We start from the raw sequence: 26,987 nt of genomic DNA on the forward strand, positions 1-26,987 counted from the left end.
CCTGAATTTGATCTCTCTATTGGATCTTCTTTTATTTCTATTTTTAGGCAATAAATCAAATATTAATCCAGAATCAATTAAGTCCAAATATGGGTTTATAATACAGAGTGGGGTTAATATAAATGAAACTCCAGGAAAGCAGATGGATTTAGCTATTGTTAAGTTAGCGGTGGTTTCCAAGAACATTTTGTATGTTCCAAATCATCTTTTGTATGCAGTTTTTCAGCAGTTAACATTCAGAAAAATGTTAAATTATTCACTCATCCCTCTGGGCTTTAGGGTACCTTGTAATACAGTGATGCTCGTGAATGAATTCCTTACTAGTGGATAAGATAAAATAATTAGGCTTCAGTAAAATGGTTGCTCTTTTAAAATCAGCATGGCTACTTTTGCTGAGCTGCTATTGTGTTCCAAACCTTCTTCACAGTACTGCAGAGTAGGTCTTATTGGACTCATTTTCCACAGGAGGAAACTGAGTTCAGAAAGATAAAATGACATGTCCAAGACTGTACTGCTGGCAGAGGGAAGATTTGAACCTTGAGCTTTTTAGCTTCAAATCACTCTGTGTTCAACTTCCACTGTTCTATGTGGGTTATACGATTACAAACACAATGTCAAAAGTGTTTCTGGATCATAATAACGCTAGACTCTCTACTCTGGGAATATCACATTTAAAAGTATTTAACATATGGTCCCCGAACTTAAGGTAGCATGTACTTTTTAAAAATTACAGACATAATTACAGAAGGAATAAAATTACTAAAATAACTGATACTATAAAAATTATAATAGCTTTGTCTGAGAGCATGAAATGAGATTTCAACAATTTGCATGGAATGATTTGTAACAGAATTTTTTACATAGTCTATATAAGTTGGGCCACAATTACAAATAAAGTATTTAAAGTGTATTACACACTTACTATGTGAATGATACTACTGGACAGGAGGAATACTCTCTGCTTATAATTTAGACACAGTCTAATAGGGGAGGTCAACACATAAATTATCTATTCAATAATTAACATTCATTGAGCAATGCATGTATGTGTTTTGTAGATACAGAGACTGATAAGATATTTACCTCATCCTCAAAGAGATTGGAGCTTAGTGCTTGTTGTTTATTGAAATGAAATGTTTTTCTCTATACCAGGCTGCCTGCTCCATAAATACTGCTAAAAATAAAATTCCTGCCAGTTTTCAAGTGAGAGCACCACCAAAGTAGATATTTACCCATTTTTCCTTTAATAAACATACCAATGATCTATCATGAGTCAGTTTTCAAACCATGTGCAAGGAACACAAAAATAGAAAGTCTAAGAAGAATTTTCAGTCTGGTATATGTAAAGTCATAGACATAAGCAAGACTGTGATAACATGAGGCAATGTATGCTCTGTCAGAACAATGAACTCCAGTCTACTTGCTATTATAGTTACTGACTCATAGTTTTTGAGCCTTTATTATGTGTCATGCACTGTGCTAAGCACATACATATATTGTCTCATTTAATCTTCATGTAATACCCTTAGATATGTCCTATCATTCACACAAATTTATAGATAAAATTAAGGCTTAGAGAAGTTGAGTAATTTGCCCAAGCACATTACATTAAATCCAGGCAGTGGAACTCCAGAATACACACTCTTGACCTTGATCTCCTAATGGGGTGCTGAGGAGTTTCTAGCTCTGTCAATGGGGAAATCAGAACGTCTTCCAAAAAGAAATATCCTTGAGCTAAGTATGAAAGGTGAACAGGATATGCAAGGCAGACAAAGGAGCTGAGGAGGAAGGGGTTATGTGGTGACAAACCAGGCGGAAGAAACGATAAACACAAAGTCACAGAAACAAAACCAAGAAAGAATGTCACTAGTTGGGTGAACAGAAGGCTCTTTGTTATGTCTAGGATATACATGGAGGAAGAAATGATAAATAATATTAAGGGACCCTAAATTTGAGACATCTTACCATGTGTCACACAGGTAAGTAAATATTATCTCATTTTGTCCTTAAAACAACCAAGTGAAATTGGTACTATTGTTAATTCTAATTTTACATATAAGAAAACCTGTTGACTCCAGAGCCTGAAATCTTAACTTCTGAAACTGGAGAAGCAGGAGCAAGTCCATGAGGGCCTGGAGCTCCACCAAGGAGTTCAGGTTTGTTTGTTTGTTTTTTCCTACAGGCAATGTGAAGGCTGTTAATCAGAGATGTAATATTACCAGATTTCTATTTTAGAAAATTACCTCTTGTTAGAGCATGGAGGAGAGAGATGAGATTTGAGGCAGATTAGTCAAAAAGGTAAATTCAGTTCAGGTAAGAGGAAGTGAGAGTATAAACTTGGTCAGTGTCTGTGTAGATAAATGGGAGGGAAAAAAATTCAAAATATTAAGGAGATCCAATCAGCAAAACGAGGTACCTGAATAGACTTTGGAGGTAAGACAAATAGAAGAGTCGAGGAGAATAACTTCCAAATTTTTAGCTTTGGCAACAAGAGAAATGAAAACATTTTTTTTTTCCCTCTGACTGTGGTTATAGGCAAACAAAAGCATCACGGGAACAGCAGGAAAGATATAGGAAACCTAATCAGTTATTAGGTTTTGTTTCAAAAAGCTTAAGGGAGCACTGCTGGAATGGAACATGGAAATGTTTTCTGTGATTGTGTGACTACAGCTAGATTCCCTGAGGCAGTATAATCACAAAGAATCTAACGTGACAAGCCAACATCTTACAGAATAAACCTCTTTGTTCCTAGCCTAACTGGCATCCTAATCTATTCCTAAGTATAGGCACATTTTGAACACAAAACAAGTTAATGCTGGTGAACTTGGTTTTAATCAAATTCAGCTATAATTATTCAGATTTATAAAACAAAATCAGGCAATGATTATTTACTTATTTAAAAACAAAGTTTGTTAGAAAAAACACAATAAAATTGTCTGTACAGTCTTTCCAGTATATTTATATGGATTTGAAATACTATATACCTCTAATGCTTACACACTGACACATGCAATGTGCCTGATGGTTTCCATGTATTATCTCAATTAATTATCAAAACAATTCCACGAGTTGTACTATTATTATCTCTATTTTAATGATAAAGAAACCAAGGCTTAGAAAATGTACTTATCCAAAATCATTTCTGAAGAAGAATGAATATTCAAACTTAAGCTACTCTGCTCGAAAATGTATGTTGCCATCACATATTTTTCACAGTTTTCCTTTTTAAGGTATTTTTATGATAATTTAAAGTGCAAATTAATCAGGTACACATTGACTATGTTACAACTAGTTGGTTCAGAAGTATGAGATATATTTGTTTTCCATTATAAAAAGCAGTATGTTTAGTCATGATGTCCTTTGATAGAAACACAATTACTCTTGTACTGCTAATTTTTACACTGAATGGCTTTGAAAATTCAATTATTCAGTTCAATTAGTTATTTTATTTAATGTCTATCATCAAAGAAACACACATCAGTATAACATTAAACATATTCACTTGAAATTCTTAATTACTCTAAATATGTCAGGGGATTCAATCCGCTTTATGAAAAATACACAACAGTGCTTAAGTGGGCCTCTTCATGTAAATCACTAAACAGATGATACAAAATATTATGAAAGCAGAAATTCAAACAGTAGATGTAGCCATCTTGTCCAGACTTTAAAATTCATAATGTTTTTCTTTCACACACAGAACTGATTCACTTTCTCTCATTCTGATGTCAGACTACATGTTATCATTGTGCTAAATACTTTACAAATGTGATTTCATTTACTCATCACAGCAAAACAATACAGTAGGTTTTAAATCGAGTCCACAAATGAGGAAACTAAGGCTCAAGGGGATTAAGCTACTCTTCTGGCCTCATAGGGATAAGTAGCACAGCAAAAATTCCAACCTTGGTCATTTAGATGAAAAATAGAGTATATTTTTTAAATTATAAGTAATTATAAAAGACACTTAGTCTACATAATGTAATTTTAATTTAGAATCGATTTTCTCATATGTCATAGATGTGTAGACTTCACTCTAAGTTTAATTGTTCTTTTATAGCATATATCCCAAGATACACATCTGAAAAAATTAAATGTCCTTTTAAAGTAATCACTAAGATATCTGGAATTAGTGACATAAACAAGAATACCTTTAAAATGTCCACTACTTTAAAAATGAGGACATGGTTAATTTCTCATAAACAAGATGAAAAGACAACACTTAGAATGGGAGAAAATATTTGCAAATGAAGCAACTGACAAAGGATTAATCTCCAAAATATACAAACAGCTCATACAGCTTAATATCAAGAAAAAAAACCCAACCCAATCAAAAAATGGGTGGAAGACCTAAATAGACATTTATCCGAAGAAGACATACAGATAGCCAACAAACACATGAAAAGATGCTCAACATCACTAATTATTAGAGAAATGCAAATCAAAACTATAATGAGGTATCACCTCACACTGGTCAGAATGGCCATCATCAAAAAATCTACAAACAATACATGCTGGAGAGGGTGTGGAGAAAAGGGAACCCTCCTGCACTGCTGGTGGGAATGTAAATTGATACAGCCACTATGGAGAAGAGTATGGAGGTTCCTTAAAAAACTAAAAATAGAACCTCCATATGACCCAGCAATCCCACTACTGGGTACATGCCCAGAGAAAACCATAATTCAAAACGACACATGCACCCCAGTATTCATTGCAGCACTACTTACAATAGCCAGGACATGGCAGCAACCTAAATGTCCATCAACAGAGGAATGGATAAAGAAGATGTGGTACATATATACAATGGAATATTACTTAGCCATAAAAAGGAACAAAACTGGGTCATTTGTACAGACATGGATGGATCTAGAGACTGTCATACAGAGTGAAGAAAGCAGAAAGTAAAACAAATATCGTATATTAATGCATATATGTGGAATCTGAAAAAACTGGTATAGATGATCTTATTTACAAAGCAGAAATAGAGACACAGACGTAGAGAACAAAGTATGGATACCAAGGGGGAAAGCGGGGGGCTGGGATGAACTGGGAGATTGAGATTGACATATATACACTATTGATACTATGTATAAAATAGATAACTAATGAGAACCTACTGTATAGCACAGGGAACTCTATTCAGTGGTCTGTGGTGACCTAAATGAGAAGGAAATCCAAAAAAGAGGGGCTATATATATATGTATAGCTGATTCACTCTGCTGTGCAGTATAAACTAACACAGTATTGTAAAGCAACTATACTCCATTTAAAAAAAAAAAGTCAACCAAAAATACTTTGTATTTTTTGTTCTGCCATAATGCATCACTTTTGAATTCCTTTAGGGCATTTTAGGTAGCTATGAAAACATCCTATTATTCAAACATTAAAAATAAAATTTCATCTCTTCATATGCATACTGTGGAATAGTCATCAACCTTTGCTGCATTGCTATTTTTCTAACTCGGGGTTTATAGTCATCTTCGTATGGATAAAATCCCGTAGTCAGGGCGCCACTATAATGTTCATTTTCTTGCCACCAACCTCTGTGCCTCACTCCTACCTCCATTTCTTTCCCATCTCACTGCTGAGCATTCAGAATCCCCAGGTCCCTCCAGAACTCAGTTGTACATCCTGGATTTCTTCTTGGAAAAGTGCCAATGGATAGAAGTCAGAGGCAGGCAGCTTGGTGTAACGAAGAGTCAGAGACCTGGGTTTGGTTCCTTATCAACTGTCAGGGCTTGGACATGTCCTAAATCTCGCCAAATGTTTATGGCAGAGGGACATACTTCATTTGAAGGGATAGGGTAAGGCTTAGCAATAACATTAATAAAATACTAGATGCATGGTGGGAGGGGATGTAATAAGTGGTGGCTCTAATTTAATTACTATTAATATAAGGAAACCCTTTCCAATGATCAGACCTGCCCAACAACATGATGAGCTATCTGGTGAGGGGAAGAGCTTTCTGTCACCAAACATCCTTAGAAGAGGTTGGACAACGATTAATCCTAGATTCAAGAGAAATAAGGGATGATTGTTGGGATTCTACTAATCCAAACTCTTGAAGAAATCTCACCTGATCTGGTCCCAACCTGGAGTTCTGGTGTTTAGCCTAGAGTCTGGTACAGGGAAGGTGCTAAAAAAATCACATTTGATTTCCACCTCATCTATCCCCTCCTCCCTTGCCTGTCCTCCTCTGCCTTCTCCTAATGGCCTGTGTACTGACTCACTACCTTATTTCTTGTTTGGGATAAAGAGTTCTAAAGGACTCTTCCCTTCTATCCACTTCTTGTTTTGAGGTAATTGAGAAGGGGCTTTCATATAGAATGGCTTCCAGAATTCAAGAAAGCAAGTCTTATGTACTAATGACAGTGGTTAATGGGCTATATTAGAGAAAGTGCCTGAACTTGAATCTGAACATCTGTATGTCAAATGTGGGCCGTACCACTTCCTAGCAGTCTGACAGGAAGAAATTTATTTAACCCATCTGAGCTTATTTCTTCATCTTTAAAATGGGCTAAAACTGGGACTTCCCTGGTGGTCCCGTGGTTGGGACTTTGGCTTCCAGCGCAGGGGGTGCAGGTTCAATCCCTGGTCGGGGAGCTAAGATCCCACATGCCTCGTAGCCAAAAAACCAAAAACATAAAACAGAAGCAATATTGTAACAAATTCAATGAAGACTTTAAAAATGGTCCACATAAAAAAAAAATCTTTAAAAAAAAATAAAATGGGTTAATACCTATATGTTCATTTAGAGTATTAAAAAAATAAGGTATATGAAGCTCTTGGGATAGTTCCTTACATATAGTAGATATATAATAAACGTTACTTTTGCTCATTTATTCTCTTTGCTATTAATTAAAATTGACTCTTAACCCAGCAAGAGAAACTTAAATTTGGTAAAACCTCACAATGTTTATTAAAGACATTACTTTGTAACTAATTGTGTCATTTTAACATGTGGTGATACTGTATAAAGCAGTGATATTTATCTTATTCATTATAATTTCCAGAGAAAATAATTACTTAAGATAATTTGGAGTACACTGAAATAATAGGAGTATCCAGTGAAGCCATTCTCAGAATACATAAAATAATCCTAAGTGCAACAGCAAAAAAGGCGACAACAAAAAAATCTGCCTTCATTATCATGAGCGTTATATAAAAATTAATTTGTATTGAGACATTTTGAGAATTCTTTTTATAAGATCAGGTTTTGAAGTGAGAGAATGCAGTTATTCTGTGAGAAAAACTGACCAAATGTGGCTAACTGAAATAACAGAATACAAATTTCCACAAAATCAGATTTCACTCAACTATCGTATCAATAACAACGGGGCATGGTAACAGTATTTGTAAGCCACGTCATATCCTGTGGCGAGTAGGGATGGTATACGAATTTGAATCTTGGCCTACTTTTTTTCCAGGTCCTCCTCTCTTTATTTGCACTGTGAATGATTATAGAAGACACACTGGACAACTTGAGCAATGAAAGGCAGAAGCACCCACACTACCAGCCAGCTTCTGGCTACCTTGACTCCTTGTCCAGCCTTGAGCCTGCAGTCAGCCTCGGTAGCACAGCCTGCCGTCACTCCCTGGTCTCACACTTAAACTTCCTCCAAGACATATGTGTCAGTCCTGGATCCTGGATTGGCTCCAGTTCCTGCTTCTCCATTCTGGCTCTCAGGCTGCAGAAGAGAATGCCGTACACGAGACCAGTCACAGGGCTGGGGGCACACCACAGACCTGGGTCCTGCCACTTGGGCGGGGCTGTCTGGCCTTTCTCTTGGACCCACTGCCAATCATGATTGACCTAGACCTTTTCCACCCTTCATGGGCCCCTGTTCCCAAACTCCTTCTCTTACTCCCAATATATCATTTTCTATTTTCTTAAAGATGCAGAATTCCATTAGGAGAGAAAACTCTATCTCCTCTTATTTTCATGTCTGCCTGATTTGAATCTCAGCTCATCTACTTATTTGCTGGTAACTTTGGTCAAGTCACTAAAACTCTATACTCTCGGGCTTCATATTTTTTAACACTAGAATTATGACATTTGCTTCCAAGAGTTATTGTGAAGGAAAATGTGTCTAGCACAGTACCTTGCTCAAAATAGTTCTTATAGGGCTTCCCTGGTGGCGCAGTGGTTGAGAATCTGCCTGCCAATGCAGGGGACATGGGTTCGAGCCCTGGTTTGGGAAGATCCCACATGCCACGGAGCAACTGGGCCCGTGAGCCACAACTACTTAGCCTGTGCTCTAGAGCCCGTGAGCCACAACTACTGAGCTTGCGCGTCTGGAGCCTGTGCTCCCAACAAGAGAGGCCGCGACAGTGAGAAGCCTGCGCACCGTGATGAAGAGTGGCCCCCGCTTGCCACAACTAGAGAAAGCCCTCGCACAGAAACGAAGACCCAACACAGCCAAAAATAAATTAATTAATTTAAAAAAAATTGTTAAAAAAAAATAGCTCTTACACGTATTATTATAGCTATTATAGTATGTTAGGTCGTATGCCCTCATTCTCACCCTGACCATCTCTTCTGGGACTTGTCTCCTTAAGTCAGTACTCTACTCTCTGGGACTTTTATTAATAAACTGTTAGAACTGGAAGGGACTTTAGAAGTATTTGAACCACCTCCACCTCTTTATAGTTTGTACTGATAAGCAAAATGAAACCCAGAAAATAGAAGGGATGTATTCATAGCAAAGCTGGTTTGGAAATTTAAGGATTACCATTCCTAATACTGGGCAGTTTCCTTTACACCCCACTTTCAGTGTCCTCTTTGTCTTTTCTTTCTGTAGCGCTGCCTAAGAGCCGGAACAGAGCCTTCACTAGACCTTACAGACCATCCAGAACACATCCTATTTTTCTCCCTTCTTTTTCTGAAGATTTCCTCAAATAACACACAGCTGTGGCCTCTATCCTTCCCCCCATTCCCTCTCCCCCAAACCACCCACAATTTAGCTTTCAACCTGTTGTCTTTACTGGAATTACCAAATCCCATTTTTTCTCAATAATTATTCTCCTCCTCTGGGCCATATGTCTGCTCTGTTCATCTTGATGCCCCACATGCCTAACACAAACTAGGAAGGTAGTATACAATATGTATCATATTTGTAACATCAGCCCCCCTATTCTTGAGATTCTCTCCTTTATTTATTGCTTATTTATTACTAAATCTCTTAGTCTCCTTTACTCAACTTCTTACTCCACCTCTCATCATAGGCATTTCCAAACTTCTATTTCTCTCTACACGCCCCCCATTCTCACAGCATTAACAGTGGTCAACTCTCAAATCCGTGGCTGCAGCTGGACTCTCACTTGCTCAGTGCTGCATTGAAACTGGTTGGCCAACCAGATGGATGGATCACTGTCACCCCAAACTTAATGTATAAATGCAAATAAAGCCAAATTCCTCCTCACTCCTAATTTCACTAGATCTGTTGACATTAACATCATTCTCCCAGAACTCTAGGCTTAAAACATGGAAATGTCCTTTGACTCTCTCCTTGCTTTCACTTCCTTTCCCCATTTGTCAGTCACTAAACTTGATAATCCCCTCGAATATTTCCTTTTCCTCAACCTCACAGAAACCTCCACCTACCACCCATAGCCATTCTTCTTGACCTTCCTAAATCTAATTCATCCTTCCCAAATATTACTTCCTCAGGGGAACCTTCCATGACCTCTCAGTTTAAATCAGGCCTTGTATAATTTCCTATTTTGTCTTTTCCTTCTTTTTAACTGTTAGTGTATACGTATTTGTTTAGTCATCTGATTATAAATTCCAGGAAGGAGAGACCATCTCTCTTTTCTTCATCATTGCCTTCTCAGAGTCTCACACAGCATCTGTCACAAGAAAAGATCTATACATGCTTGTTAAATAGGAAATTAATTAATAATTATTTATTGAGACTTTTCCCCAAAGAGCTTTCATGCCTGTTTTCATTTGGTCCTCATAGTATCATTGAAGCAGGGACGTTTATACTGTATTTCTAAAGAGTTTCATCAAAAAATGCTTTAAAATATGTTTTACACACTTAAAGGGGGCTTACTTTATTTGAGAAAAAAGTGCTTGAGTAGAATCTGCAATTTCCTTATTATGCTAGATGAATGAGGTGTTCCCATGCTTAGATTAATTGAGTCATCTTTCTTTTAAAAATGAATGTGCCGTCCTTATAAGAAAGACTGTTAGGTGCCACAGCTCACATGAATCACAGTCTCAATTGTGTCCCTGTAGTAGGACTTACTCAATTTCTCTGAAGAAAACCCTGAGACCCTGACTTGTTCTAAATCACTGACCTTTCTTTCTTCAGATTAGATCTGAATACAACCAGAAGAAATTGAAGAACATGGTTTTTACCCAGACAGACTGGGTACTGAAACAAGTGGTTCATCAAATGAAAAAACAAATATTTACCATTCATATTTGCAAGGGTCAAGCAATTCTCTGCCACAAATGCTTCTCCTCTGAGATAAACAAATAAAGCTCAGTTCTATAAAATGCCCCACCCTAAATTACACTTTCGTCAAAACATTAACATATAATTGGATACTTGGATCTCAAGAGCTAGGGTTAGAGAAAAACTGGTTTGGGCATATAAATGATGTTAATTAACATAAGCAAATTGGCCAAGTCTTCAACTTTGAAGATATTTTCAGGTACAATGTTGAATAAGAGAATGAAAATAGCTTTGGGACTAGGAAGATCCACAGGAGTCATATGTTTTAGTCCCTTATAAACTTAAAAAATAGATTAAAAAATAGTACCACAAGTATTCAGTTATACAAGATTACTTATTTATTCATTCATTTAGGTGCAATCTATTCCTCAGAACAACACATTATCACACTGTTTTCTCCTCTGTCTTAAGTAACAGTAATACTGTCAGTCAATATTTCTTAGCATAAACCATACTAAGCGCTTATATATGTAATTTTATTTACAACTTCATTTAATTCTTACAATGTGTGTTTAAATAAGCCACTAGTATTTCCATTTTGCACTTGAAGGCTAGTCTTCAGAAATATTGAGCATCTCGCTCATTTTCCTACTACTAATAAATGATAGAAGCTGAGTTTTCAATCCAGATCTTTTGAATTTGCGAATTCGTATCTCTACTTCTATGATACACTATCTTCACAAGTGCCAGTTCACAAGGCATGAAGTGTCTAGACTTAGGTCCTGTAATGTATTTTAAAAAAGAAGCAACATTTCACTTCAGACCATAGTTTTCAGAGTTAGACCTGGGTTTGAAGCCTAGCTTAGCCTATTTCTCTCCATAAGCCTGCGGAATGTTATTTATTTTCATCCAACTCCTCATTGATAAAGTGGCACTACTATCTAGGCAGTCATTCCTTCATTTATACAGAAAATATTAATAAGCACCTACTATGTGCCAGGTATCATGCTGGGCAGTAGGGGTGGAGTGATGCATGAGTAAAAGAGAGCCGTGGCCCTCGTGCAGTACACAAGCTAGATTTTCTACCTGCAGTCCAGAATTCATACCACTATAATGATTTTAAAATATGGAGCACTTTGATATTCAAATGGCTTAACCACTACTGAGCAGAGCTCCTCCTAATTAATTAATTCATTTTCGTCTTCTTGATTGGCTCTTTTACACAGAAGCCCTGCTTAACCTGAATCGATAGGTAATGACTCATTTATTCATTTACATACGCATCTGTTATTTAAGTAGGCACGTGAGCATGCGCACATGTGCACAGACTCATATCTAGAAAGGATTTGAGGTAGCCTGTTAGTTAATTTAAGAACTTCTTAGCTGGTTGCTCTTAGCAACAGTCTTTAGCAGTTCTGCCTAGTTGGCCAGAACAATTTCTTAAAGGGAATGAAGCATTCAAAGTAGTTCAGCTAATAAATGGAAAATAAACTACTTTTAACTGGACTTAATTCAGAAGGACTTACACAAGGATTGACAATTCTAGTTTAGTTGGGATGGAGAAAATGCTGGTGCTGAGAAGCATGCCACAGCAAGGGGACTTTTCCAATGATCTCCTTTCCCAGAGCACGAAGGCTGCCAGGTCCTGTGGCAGCACTGAAGCCAAGCCTCAACCTATAAATACATGACCAGCTCTTCTCAAAGGCCTTACTACAAATCATTCAATTCTATTAAAGACATTGAACAATACCTGGATTCTGAGGCTGTCAGAGAGATGAAAGCTGGTGTCAGTTTATAAGCAATAGAAGCAAAAACAAATCCCTTCCAGCTGTTAGGAAACTGTAAATTGTTTTAAGATGGATTTAAACTAACTCACAAAATAAAGTTACCATGGGATGTTATGTTTATAGTCATTCATTTATCCATTCATTTCTTCACCAAGTACTTATCAAATAACTTCTCAGTGTCCGTGTTGGGAACTGAAGGATTTATTTATTTGTTCATTCAATTTATATTCATTGAGTACCTCATTTTCTTCCCTCTGCTTTCATGATATGAAATGGAGTTTGGTAGAAATTATATGCAGCTAAAGATACCCTAAAAATAAAGTATGATGGGTGTCATTTTGGGAGAAGCTAGAAAAGCATTAACAAAACTAGGACACTTCCTTTCTCTTTGAAATTAATAGTAGGTCTCCCTTGACTAAATAATTCAACGTAAAGATTACATAAACCATTTATTCAATAAACATATATTGAGCACTTAGTATGTTGCAAGCACCATACTAGTAGCTAAGTGTTCAAGATGTTAAGTCCCAGACTCTGACACCTCGTGGTATTTACAGCCTTGTGGCAATTCAGCTCAGTATGGTAGAAAGAAGTTCACAACTCCATAGGAGCAGACAGATGATGTGGTGGCCAGGAATATCTTTCTTGAGAGATGACACAAACAGATCCTGAAGGAGAAGGAGGGATTAACTATCCTATTAAAATTTCTTTGATCTCCTCCCTCATGGGAAAGAACCCATACCATTGTAAGGCACTGGGTAAATACAGAAGAGGATAAATACGTAATTTATTTGCAAAATAAACTAACAATGTTCTTGCTGGGCAGGCAAGTAGAATGTTTATATGCAATCATTAAATAGCAGTACAAGGTGCTAGATGATTCATAGCTAAGAATGGCTATACAGAGAGTGTCTTGAGAGGTCTGAACAGCCAGCCTGTACGCAAGGCACAAACTTCAAACTGTTCAATACATCAGGATTGTTCATTTGAAAGTAAGCAACTGTAGACGCACCACATGAACCTCATTAATATTTTAAAAATATTTAAAAATATTTTAATATTTTAATATTTAAAAATATTTAAAATATTTAAAATATTAATCTCATTAATATTTTCTGAATGGCATATTGGAACACCTTAATAAATTCACTACAACTTAATATAGAATTAGATTAAAGGGATGGAACTGAGTCTGTGATTGGTAATAAAGGATCCTCAAAACTATCATCTATGAGGCACAACATAAAGTTCTTAACATTATTACTCTGAGACTGACTAAACTAATTTTGGTAAATCTTCTCCAGACAGGAAGTAATCTTGCTATGTACCTAGTTAAAAAAAAAAAAAAAGTCGACCCTCTGTAGATCTATTTCAGTCCATTCATTACCTCCTCATTTGCTAAAATTCAGTTGCATTGAAATTGAAGTTACTGCACAGTTTTCCTAAACTGTTTCAAAGAGAAATGAAGTGAAATAAAACATCATCAATTAAATGTAAAGAGGACAAATTAACTGACACCTGCAAAAGAAACCTAAGGTTTGCCAGACAGATCTCTTCTCTAAAGATGTATATAAAGAAGACTTACATGCCAATGCCAAATCCTCATTTAAAATTCAGAACACCTAGCTGTGTTAGAGTAAAATAAAACATGTGGGGTTGCCCTTTTTTGGTCAGAAAATTTAGGAATTATCTTCCTGAATCCATATGAATGGAACCAAAAATATGCATGTGGATCTGACAACATCTGAAAATTAGCTAAGCCTACAAATACGATCATGCAAGCAAACACAGACTCTGCTTTTGTTCACAGAAAGCTGGTTCATCTGAAATCAATTTTATAAGCCATTTTTCTTTGCTTCCTTAGAACTCAAAAAGGCTACCCCCTAAACCATCTTTACACAGAGGGGAAGATTTTCTTCTTTCAAGGATATGATTGCATCCAGAAATCCCTGTGACAGAAGTGGCAGGGCTTTGACACATACAGATACTTGTTGAGTTTCTTGGCTTAACACTAAAAGTATAAATAACTGAAAATGGAACTATGGATGAAACTGATTTGACTGGAAGTAGGAAGGTAATATCCCAGCCCTGGACTTTTAAGAGTGGGAAATAAAAAAATGAAAGAGAAAACCAGCAATACCTTCATCTGGCCTAACTACATACCCTCACTTCTATCTATTCCAGGAGCACAAAAGACACTGTATTCCAAGGCTAGGGGCTAAGTACAAGAGGTGAAGAATCACAGGAAATAAGGGATCAATATATCGAAGTCATTCAACTCTACTTCTATCCTTACTATCTGAAAAGTTTCCCTGTCTTCATGGCAGCGATGCAATTTTCTTGATTTGGTACACATCTGCTGAATCCATGTACCGTACACCCTCAGCCCTTCAAGATTCAATATAGGTAACACGTACGCATCTTGATCACATAAATGAGTGTTATGGACAAGCACCAGTTCTGCCCTCTGTTCTTGGCAGGATACCAGAAATTTCTTGGTTGAATGCTTTGGAAGCATGGTCAGTCCCTAGGAAATGCTCAGGGAGGGACAAACAAGAAGAGAGAGTCCCTCCCTGGGCTTGCGATCAGAAACTTGAGCTTAAACCCCAGTGCCACCACTACATACTTTGTGACTTTGGGCAAGACATAGTGTCATTTAGGAAGTATGAATATGAAAGAGATTAAAAGGATCTCCAGTCCAACAAGTTATTTTATCACCTGAATAATATCTTGGAAAAAAAGTCTCCAGCCAGATACTTGAACATCTCTAGCGAAAAGATTTTAAACTCAATGTGCTTCAGTTTCCTCCTCTATAAATTATCTACTTCATAGAGCTGTTGTATTGAGGGATAAAAGATAACTCATTTCAGAATGCTGTCCATATAATAGTGATGACCATTATTTTAAAGTATGAATAAGATCAAGGTTAAAGTTTCTTTCTAAATAGTCAGATAAAACCATTACAAAGAGTAAGCCCGGCATGCAGCAAGCAAATACGTAGTCTCCATTTCCAGCCTCTTAAACCCTCTGACCATCTTCATCTGAGAACTTTATTGGAATTCAACTTACTACTTTACCGGAAGAATAAGGAGCAGTTTGTACAGCCCTGGTTTCCTATTTCTCTACAGTTATACATTTTTTTTTTCACTGCAAACTTTTCAAGATAAAGACCCAAAACCCCAGAGCTCTGGAGGATGCCTGATCTCCCTTCAGCCAAAACAGGCATCCGGTTTCTACAATAAATGAGATCATAGCATCCCAACTCATACTGCTGTAGATAAGAACGTGTCAGCATTTTCATTATAAAACCTTTTTCTTCCCTCTGGCTTGAGAGACCAACCATAGCAATTTGCTGGGGAAATAGCTCCAGCAAAGGGCAATGCACAAGGCTCAAGCGCAGAGAGAACATGTTTTCATCTTACAGAACTCAAGAAAGGTTTATTTGGAAATTAGGCAGGCTGCAGAATCCCAAGGAGCAATTCCTTCTGATGGTCATTTGGCCTTTTTAAATAAAGAAAATAAGGTTTACTGATATGCAAAGCAAAATTTTCTTAGGCAGCAAATGTTAGGAACAGGGTTATCTACTTAGTTCCTTCAGGCACCAATCAAACCTTGGGTAACAACAGCTATGATAACATACACATTACTGAATCTGTGCCCACGTGAAAGGTGTTTTGGGGGTTGGGAACAGTCTCTCACAGACTCTCTGAGGTAAAATCATGGGGGGAGGGGTACGCCAGAATTACTTCAAACAGGAGAAAATGGTATATACATATTAATAATACACTAGGGATGATAAATTAAATCTTCCTAGCAAAATGATGGCACACTGGACACTCAGTAAATGTGGGTTGAATATACCTAATATCTGTTCTGGTTCACACAGTAAACTTTTTCTTTCCCACTCTTGAATCCTAGATGTGAAAGTGAAACAGCCGCTTTCTAGGCTCTTTCATACTACATTAATACCAATGAAAGTGAAATGGGACGGGGCTGCATCTTCCTAGGGAAAGGAAGAAAACTTACATCTATCTCATGGCTATTATATGCCAAACATATTAATTGCTTTCTTATTTGGTTGGTATGACAAGCCCACTAAATATATCTTTTCTCCATTGCATAGATGAGGAAATGGAAGCTCAGAGAAGTGAAAGAGCTTCCCCAATGTCACAAAGCTAAAGGTCCAATCACACAACACCTTCAGATAAAAGTCTCTACCCTCAGGACGTGCTTCCTACTTCTGTTGGCCTCCCCGAGAGCACACTCAGGCTTAAGTCACCCACGCTTAGCTTATCTCTCTGCTCATCACTCAGGCTTAGCACCTCTCTCTCCAGATGGCAGGATAGTGTCTAGCCTAACACTCTCCCCCTCTTCCTCCTCCTTTCTCCCTTCCCTTCTTCCACCCAAGGAAAAGGTACACCTTCAATGTCATGTCACCACCTCCTGATGTCATGTTCTTTCAACACCAGCAAAGAAGTGCTGGATCACAGATAGCAGTAGTAGACTTGAGTCCAAAGCCAAACTCTTTATTCTTTCTGACCTAGTCCAAGGCCTTGAAAAGTCCAGATTAATTCATTACCTCCAAAAAGCCTTCTCTAACTATCCATAAGGCAATCATTCATTCTTGTGTCTTCTCATTGTCTGTAGCAGGGCTTCCTAAGCTACTGAGGTATAAGACTACTTTTAAAATATATATATGTGTTAGCATAGTATTTGTTTTTCTCTTTCTGACTTACTTCACTCTGTCTATTTTGTGGATCCTCACTTGATATTAGTTGTACATATAAAGGGATGGTGTCACACAGGGATTAATGGCTCCCTTCATGGAGCTACTTTGAGTAGGATATGAGTTAATTTACACAGAGTCCTTAGAACAGAACCTCGTGCATGAAGAATACCTAATAAGAGTTAGCCCAACCTACCGTGTTGATTGTGTTTTCCATGGGTATTTCTTACACTGGTTCACTAGCCAAACTGAAAGAGTCCCAAGGCAGGGACTGTATCTTGTGTTTGAATAACCATGAGGTGCCCGCTATAATGCTAAATATAATAGAGAGGGGAGAGTTAGATATTGATTAATGGACAAATGTACCTGCCTTTCCTCAAAAATGGAGAGTTTTGCAAAACACAGGGAGGGTAGTTGGAGACATGGTTCCAAGTGAAAAAATCAAAGTTTTCTAATCTTAGATAGCAAGTCAACTGACATGCTAGTAGCTACTATATTATTTGAAATCTTATAAAAGCGATATCATTAATCATTATTTGATGCTATCATTATTTGAGATATAATGCAGTGATACTAATTCCTGATTGGTTTAATCTATATTGTGGAGATTAAGGCAGTCAGAATATATTAGAGCAGCATATTAGAGATTAGGACTATTTTCAGTGTGCTCACTCATCAAATAAAATGTTTTAAATCACCTTAGAAACTTGGACACAATTTTAATAAACATAATTCAATGGAACATCATCAAAAATAATATATTTTATGTTAGAAGTTACACACATATATACAAAAATGATGTTGAAAAATATTCTGTTATTTATGAGGTTTCTAGAAGCCATAATAGAGGACAATGTTCTTATTCCATTTGACCCAATCATTTAAATTTTCAGAGGGAAAAATTATTATTGAGTACTTAATCATCACTGTAATGTACAATGTATTCATAAGTTTAATGAACATTCATATATGTAAATGTAGATATAAATATAGATGGAAAAATCATTAAAGTAGCATTGAATGATTTCTACTATAACAAAATAAATCCATGACCTTCTGAAAAAAAAAGCTTAACTGAAACAACATCCTCATGGCATAGAGATTCAATTGTATTTATAATCTATTAGTTCCTCCATAACTTACTAAACAAGAATGACTTACTAGTGATGACATGTCTAGGCATCTCACCCTAGACACCAGGTATATTACTCAGAGTTCTCCAGAGACAGAAAGAGATTTATTATAAGGGATCAGCTCATTTGATTATGGAGGCTGAGAAGTCCCAAGAAGCTGGAGACCTAGGAGAGCTGACATGTAGTTTTAGTCCAAGTCTGCAGCCCTGAGAACCAGGAAAGCCTATGGTGTAAGTTCTGGTCTGAAGGCCAGCAGGCCCGACATCCAAGAAGATTTGAAATTTCATTTTAAGACCAAAGGTCAGGAAAGACTGATATCCCAGGTCAAAGCAGTCAGGCAAAAGGAATTTCTTCTTGCTCAGCCTTTTTGTTCTATTCAGATCTTCAACTGACTAGATGAGGCCCGCCTACCCACCCACTTTAAGAAGACCAACCTGCTTCATTCAGTCTAAAGATTTAAATGTTAATCTCATCCAGAAACACCCTCACAGAAGCACCCAGAATAACGTTTGGCCAAATGCCTGGGCACCCCATGGCCCACTCAAGCTCATACATAAAATTAACCATCATACCAGGGTAATACGTTGAGTAATGTGTAGTCTATGTTTCAGGGAACATAAGCTCTAGGAAGTTTGATAGCACAAGAGGTTCTCAGAGGCAAACTGCTAAAGAAAAATGACAAATAAAATACACACCACTTATTTTTTAACAAATTTGTTCAGCTAATATTTACAAGCACCCATATAATTCATTCAATCATTCAACAAATATATACTGACTGCCTTGTATTGAATAGGCACAGGTCTATTTATTGGACCTTTTAGGTACTATACTGGATCTTTTAGGTACTATACTAAATGAATAGGATATGGCCCTTCCCCCAAGGAGCTCATAGTTTAGACAGACAAATAGAATAGGTAAACTGAATTTACAACTGAATATTAAAGTTAAGATTCAAGTATTGAGTATTGGATGCCATAGGAATCCAGTGGTAATTTAATTCAGAAGGGACTGAAGATGGTTTTACCACATGGACTTCGGAACTTTACCTGGATAGCCATAAGCAAGTAGAAGGCAAAAGCTTCATAACAAATATAAAAAGTAAGTCTGAGGTTTTTCATGATCCTGAATTCTATGATTCAACATTCCTTTTTGTGAATATATTTTCGTGACTGCATAATATTTAACCCGCTTTGTCTTTGGATTTTTAGAGTTTCTTCCCCAAAGTGTCTACTATTAAAAATAAAATTTGAAAAGGACCTTGAACTGGCAAGTACACTTTGTCAAATAGGACACAAAGCCTATGCAACCTGCTTCTTCGGGACATTCAGGACCTGTTTCATTCATTAGCTCATTTTTCATTTTCTCTTTCTGGGTCAGATTTAATCTAGGATTTTTTTTTTTTTTTTTTTTTGGTGTGAATTATGTAAACTTCTTGATTCTGCCTTTTGTGGCATTAAAACACTTTAACAATGTGTTGGTAGGTTAAAGTACTCCTCATTTGCTCTTGAGTGAATTTCAGTGTACTTGACTGAAGAACACTGTTCAGCTGACTATCAACAGTCTCCAAGTTTTTCACCAGTTTGCAAAGTGGCCTTAATAAAATAGGAGACAAAAATATGTATTGAAATGTAAAATAGACAGCTAGTGGGAAGCTGCCACATAGCACAGGGAGATCATCTCGGTGCTTTGTGACCACCTAGAGGGGTGGGATAGGGAGGGTGGGAGGAAAAGGGAGGAGATGTGAGGATATATGTATACATACAGCTGATTCACTTTGTTATACAGCAGCAACTAACACAACAATGTAAAGCAATTATACTCCAATAAAGATGTTAAAAAAATGTATGTATTGAATATTTACCACATTCCAGGCACTGTGCTAAATGTTTTCACATGTGATATATCACTTAATCCTTAAAGCAATCCTGTAAGCAAGGTGTTATTTTTCCTGCTTTCTACAGATAAAACGTGTCAATTTCTCTTCTCTCACGTTCATTCTCGGAAATTCTAGTTCATAGTTAGAGGTCATGGCATAGAAACATAATACTGAGTTAGAAATTAGGAGACCCGGTTCTAGCTATGGCTCTGTGACATGCTGTGTGATCTTCAGAAAGTCACCTCCTAGGTGGTTTAGTAACCTTACATGGGAAATGAGAACATGAAAACTATAGGATATGGTGTATTAGATCAAACTCCTCTCTCAAAAAAAAAAAAAAGCAAAAATCATTTACAATAAGCCTGAATCTTCTGACAGATGTGCCTTGCATTCAGACTCATAGTTATTCTCAGAAAAGTAGGTATAAATTACATTTTTGCAAATTGACTCCTAACTTATAGGTCCTTAGAGGAAGTTGCCATTTGAAAGAACCCTATAGTTAATTCTGGAAATGAGTGTATGCTCTAGACATAAACTGCTTGGGCTCAAATTTTGGCTCTGCCACTTAAAAGCTATGTGACTTTAGGTAACTTAATTAAACTCTGTATGCCTCAGTTTCCCCATCTCTAACATGGAGATAACCATTATACCCATCTCTGAAGATTATAACGAGGATTAAGTGAGTTGACATTTGTAATGCATATAGAACAGTATCAGGCCCATGGTAGCAGGTTAGTGTGTATGTGCTGGGATAGGGATGAATGCCTTGCCAGTGTAAATAGCTGTTGACTTAATGTACCCATTTTGAACACTTGGATTTTTGGATATTGTATATTTTTAAACTGGAACACACCAATATAGTCATGGGATCCCTCCCCCCAATTAACTCAATGTCTAATAGTGTTTTAAACTTTTTCAGAGGAGAACAAACTAATTACCTCATATTTATAAATCCACAAGGTAAAGGAAAACTATTTAAAGCTGGGGAATGTTATAACATATAATGTAACTTGTGGCAGTGCAAATTCATACTACCATGTTTAAAATGAATGTAGCAATACCAATCACCAAGAGTCTTAAAATATTTAAAATATATCTCAGTAATTATACTTACTCTAGACTATTCAAAGGAAATAATTCCAAATCCAAAAAAAAGATTTATTCCCCAAGATATGTTTTTTTATTTTGTTTCAATAGTAGAAAATTGTGGGAGGCAATTTTATCTTTGGATTAAATATCCAAAGATAAGGATGGTCATCTCTTATATAGCCATTAAAATATATATACAAATCCTAATATAAATTTAAAACATTCAAAAGTAAACTCAATATGATTACAACTAAATTTTTTAAATGAAGCTATATGTGGACCACCACCAACAACATAGTACCAGGAAACTAGAAAAATATACTAAATTACTAAAATATTAATAGCTTTTATCTCCAGTCCTCTGGGAAAAGAGTATTTTCTAAAATTTGTTTTCTTTATGATTTTATGTTTTTTGAAAACGTATTTCAATGAACACGTATTAGTTTAAAATAAAAGCAAAGAACATACCAAAATGGTCAGACACTGGCAATATTCATGTATAGAAAAACTGTTCTACCCATACAAAAATATACACAGTGAGATATTGATTAATGAATCCTCTGAGACCACCACTCTTTTATAACAAAGTTTGCTATGCTTAAATAAACAAATGAGCAAACAAAACCACTTTTCCACCACAGAGACTAGTTTCTAGACTGAAAAAGGAAGTCTGGGAGAGGTTGGAGAATGCCTGCAGGCTCGTGGGAACTGTCCACCAGAGAGGTGCTGACAGCACTCCAATCTTGGGAGACTGTAAAAGCACCCTCTGGAGGTTGGGAGCCCACAGCCCAATTCCCTTTCCTCTTTCTCCTCTTTCCTGATGTCTCTCCTTTCCCATCATCTTGTTGTACTTTTCTTCCTTCCTCTCTGCCTCTTCCTTTCTCTGTTTGTCTGAAAACTATGGAGATTGGAAAAAATGACCCTGGAAAGCATCTAGGATAGTGTCTAACCTTCGTAGATGTTTAATCAAGCTGAATTATTTTTTCCCTTCCTTTTACTTCTCTAGTAAGAATTTCTTTCTTCTTTTGATTTCCTCTTCTTTTTTTTCTATTTTCTTTCATTTAAATCTCTTCCTTATTCTCATTCTTCTTTCTTTGGGAAGAGTAACCATATAGACAAGAAAAAGGTTGCTTTCTACCAGATGATTCTTTTCCTTTGAGGGGTGAAGCAGTTTTTGCAATGTCTATACATTCACTGGAAAAAGCAGGTTCCAGGACTTTACAATTTCTCCAAGAGCTTTTCCCTATCCTTTAATAAAGGATAAAGATACCTGGCGCACCTAGGGGCTTGATGGTTTGATTCGGTTGAGTTGTTACATTAACAAATGACTATCTGGAGGGAAGAGAGAGGTTTTGTAAGGTATGAGCCATATTTCAATAGACTCTTATTTTGAGTTAAAAAAAAGAAAGTAAAGGAATAATTGCAGAGAATATAAGACTTTACAAAGTACTTTTATTAAGGAATAAAAAATATTAGGGAAATATTAGGTATTATTCGGATATTAGGAAATATTAGGGAAAATAACATCCTATATTTTTATGTTTTGCCTTGGAAACGGTGATTAGAAAAGGGAAAAGGAAGGGAAGGGGACACATGGGGGCTGCTGGTCCTTGCAATGCAGCAATGAACAAGATAAAGGAAAGAGAAACAATATATAGGATGCTGTGAAATTACATTCAGAACTTGGATCTTTGCAGGTGGAGAAAATAGAGTTACACAAAGGTAAAGCTAATGCCTATTTTCACATAATGACACAGAAACTACTATGAGAAGAAAAAGCCTTTCAGAAGGTCTCGTTTTCCACGGAAAGCCCATTCCCATAAGCAGCATTATCTGGTAATACCATATGGACTGGGGCAAAAAGAGAATTGAAGCAACAGGAAAACTTTTTTGAACGATGGTGTTCTAATTTCTCTTATGAGACCTTAAGCTCAAGTGGGACTGTGGTTTTCTGTATTTTAGGGAACGAAGTGGAATTACCTCTCAATAGATTTGTAATTCCTGGAGAAAAGGAATGGCGTCATACTTATATTTGTATCTCTAATGCCTATCACGGTGCCTGGGATAGAGCCTAGTACAGAAAGACACTTCACATTTATAGTCATGAGTAATATAGTCAGTTAACTAAACTGAATGACAACCAGGGTGCAGCAAGGGGGGAGGGGCTGGAGATTGCTAAGTGACAAAATAAAATTATTTGGGGTTTCTGCCTTGAAAGCTCAAGTTACTCAGAACCCTTCAAGCCATTACTAGGTTTGGGGGTAATAAGAACAGTTTAAGTGTTTTTGAAACGGACAAAGTCTGGCTTACACACAAACAAGGTTTTTGACTTTGCCATACTAATTATTTTACAGGAAAGAAAATAAATGCCCATCCTAATAAACTTATTTTCAAACTTACTAGATAATATTGGAATGAATGCACTTTTGGAGCCTCCATATTGACATAGCTCCATGAGTTTTTTTCCCACAATTATTTAAATTCTACTTTCATTGCTCAAAGATTCAGCTAAAATCCTTATTTTATATGTTTCCTTAAATCATTATTGTAATTAGTATAGTTTGACTTCGAGATCCTGGGGACAAAAGCTGATTATTGCCACATCTCTAGTGTCTAGCATTTTATTGATTGCTCAATAAATATTTTTTGGTATCAGTTTTTCATTCATTTTTATAAACCCACTTTGTTTTATGAATGTTTTATCATCATACAAATTGTTCTTACATTTTATATAAACACTTAGCATAGAGAAAATAACGTTAAGAGAAGTAATAATCAAGCTCATAGCAAAAATGAACAATTTATCGAAAGAACTACCCTAAGAGTAAAAGAGGTTCTTCCTATAAGTGATGAGCTCCCCTCAGTGGAGCTATGAAAATAACCAAGGCCATATAAAAGGATCAGTCGGGCTTCCCTGGTGGCGCAGTGGTTGGGAGTCTGCCTGCCAATGCAGGGGACACGGGTTCGAGCCCTGGTCTGGGAGGGTCCCACATGCCGCGGAGCAACTAAGCCCGTGAGCCACAATTACTGAGCCTGCGTGTCTGGAGCCTGTGCCCCGCAACAAGAGAGGCCGCGATAGTGAGAGGCCCGCGCACCGCGATGAAGAGTGGCCCCCGCTTGCCGCAACTAGAGAAAACCCTCGCACAGAAACGAAGACCCAACACAGTCATAAATAAATAAATAAATAAATAAATAAATAAAAGTATCAGTCATTTAATGAACGCATACTTACTAAACACTGCATGTATCTCATTTAAATTGTACTCCTCTCAATGACATAGTAATATGTAATGCAGTAGTTATTACTGCGGCCATTTTACCTGTGAAAAAACTGAGACTTAGAAAAATCATATATCTAGTAAGCGGGGTACATCCAGTTTTGAAACCCAGGCCTATACGATATGCAACTTTTCCACATTATGTTCTGTTGTCATCTGTCAAATAGTGTTGAAGAACTTCACTAGAGAAAGGCTAGAATAGAAGGCTCCATTATTTCCATATCTAAGATTCCAAGGTGGGAGCCTTACATTAGCCAGTAAATAATTAACCAACTGTTTAGTAAGGTTATAATATAATTATCAATCCCATTATATAAGGCTTTTAAGAATCAGCTTATTCAAATATACTTGGCAAAATAAAATGGGATAGACTCTCTAAAAGTATTAATTTATTTTAAAGAAATTTGATTTCTTTTCCAAAGAACATTATCTACCAACACAGTCATTTAGGTATTTCACTCTATTGACATGGTTCTCTCACAAACTGACTTTTTGAAACTGAAACACCAAAAGGAATAAAACTTAGAGGAAGTTAAACTAAAGTAATTCCCCAACATTTAAAAAAAAAAAAAAAAAGAGCGTTTGTAAATATACCAATTCCCTGCAATATGATCTGAAAATCAGGGAAAATTTAACAGCATATAAGAAACTTCTTTTGAATGTCCCAGGTTGAATGCATATTCAACAACATTCTCCATACCAGTAGCTTATCTTATTTGATTATTAGCTGGTGTTTAATTTCCCCTGGCAAATAATTCACCTTTGTAAATAATCATTTTGCACTGCAAAGCAATTCTCATATGTTTATTGGAATAGATTTTAAACAGTAGCCATCGCTAAGATGCTGCTGGAAATACAACTAGAAGAGTAAGCGGATAGACGCATGGGGGAAGGGTGGCAGGTTGTGTGAGGAGAGGAGCTAACAAGTTAGTTATTGGTGCTGTTCAGTTACATACATCTTCCTGACAGTGAGGAACACACAAACCTTCAACAACTCTCAGACCTTTTCAGGGGTTTCACAAGGAGCATCAGGCTACTGTTTAAGTATGATTAATACTTCTGTAACTAACTCTAAGGTGCAGCCTATCATATTGAGTAAAAAACATAAATCTCTGGCAGTAACTTTACCATTAAATGATTTTATGAAAAACATCACTGAAGAATGTTAGAGCTGTGGAGGATTATCTCATCCATACCTTTCATTTTATAGAAGAAAACCCGGGCTCAGAGAAGAGAGATTCTCTAGGCATAGCCAGTATAAGACTCATGATTTTGACTCCTAATTTTTCCATTAAATCTACACCTCTTCTGAGCATTATCCATGAAGTTGAATGTATATGTTTCATTAACTCTACTGCCTAAGGTGCTTGCCAGCGTCCAGTGCAGTCACTGGTGTTATCCTTCAGGACGACAGAGATCATGTGATCTTTATTCACTTACAGAAGTGAATTTTCAGTTATTTCATATGCTGTTCTCTCTCTCTCACCTTAGAGAACCACCATAGTGGCCACAAAAGTGTTTTATACAAACAGGTGAGACAATCCCCCCCTCCCCCAGTTTTTCATAATGAAAAGAAGTGAAGGTGTGTATCTAGGAGTAAGGGGACATGGACTCAGACCGTTCATTGGCTAAGACTGCTCAAATTACGAGTTCGATGGATCTGTCTCAGGGGGTGCATCATCGCGTCCACCAAAAAAAGTTTCAGACACTGAGCAATGAATGCTACCCTGCTTCAAAAACCTTCAAACCTCATTTCCTTGGGAACACCAATCCCCTTTACAGAAATCTGGGGTGGGACAGTTATTCACTAGAAACTCACTGAGTAATCGCGCCACCTCTGGATAAAATTTCTGAGTGTGGATTTCAAGTGGATTGTATAAGCTCAGAGAAAAATACACAATTGGGGGCAACATAAGCCTGGCTCCAGATTTTCCGTCTAAAATAAAAATAGGCTCCTCAGCTTGAAAAGTGTCAAACTGCAAACTGATATGCTCAATTTCATCTCAAGTACATCTATCACTCCAGCTAACCCTGACGGTGGGGCTCCAGGCGGTGGCAACCTGTGACGAGTTCAGGAGCTGGTGGAGGAGCCGCCAGAAACCCAGCTACTAGCTAAGTATATAAAGAGATCCCAAGCAGAGAGCCACCTAAGGCGCCCCCTTTCCGAGGCGGGCGTTATCTGCTCTTGGAGCCCCTGTACATTAGAGACCAGGGTCCCGTCACGACTGAGTTTTTAACCCAACATCAGTGAGCTCTCCCGGCCCCCAAACCCAGCCGGCTCCCAGAGAGAGCAGAGCAAGTCGTAGCTTCTGTCACTCTCCCAACAGGCAGACACATAAACAAACAACAAAAGGAACGGTTTGCTCCCCCAAGGGAGGCAGCATGCATTAAAAAGACATGAACCTCGTCCTACCTTGCATCCAAACATCAACGACAAAGTGTTATTGGTGCAAGCAACTTTGCAGTGGCAAATCATTGGTGTAAGACAGTCAGGGTCCTTAACAACGGGGCACACTCCTTCCGGGCTGCGGCAGTGGCAGCGCGCTGGGGGACCCGAACTCGGTGCTCACCCGGCACATGGAGCGACAGCCTAGACCCGGCGGCCACTTCGATCGCTGCCCCCTGCGCCCAGTGCGGCCATCTCAGCGCCGGGGTAGAAGCAACGCCGCGGGCAAGTACCAAGCGTCTCGGG

At 37.3% G+C, this 26,987-nt stretch overlaps 1 protein-coding gene across 2 annotated transcripts in view; it reads right to left on the bottom strand.

Annotated features, from left to right (window-relative positions):
- DLG2 (discs large MAGUK scaffold protein 2) overlaps window positions 1–26,769 on the bottom strand; it is a 1,232,045-nt gene extending 1,205,276 nt beyond the window's left edge. The window contains exon 1 of one of the 2 annotated variants that reach the window (XM_057552562.1): window positions 26,709–26,769. In XM_057552562.1, the coding sequence (XP_057408545.1) occupies window positions 26,709–26,723 (15 nt within the window). In that variant the 5' untranslated portion in view covers window positions 26,724–26,769. The remainder of the gene's footprint in view (window positions 1–26,708) is intronic. The other variant, XM_057552552.1, reaches the window with a different exon arrangement.
- Window positions 26,770–26,987: the final 218 nt, after the last annotated feature.

The sequence above is a fragment of the Balaenoptera acutorostrata genome, chromosome 9, assembly GCF_949987535.1.
Source record: "Balaenoptera acutorostrata chromosome 9, mBalAcu1.1, whole genome shotgun sequence".
In the NCBI taxonomy this organism is placed as follows: Eukaryota; Metazoa; Chordata; class Mammalia; order Artiodactyla; family Balaenopteridae; genus Balaenoptera; species Balaenoptera acutorostrata.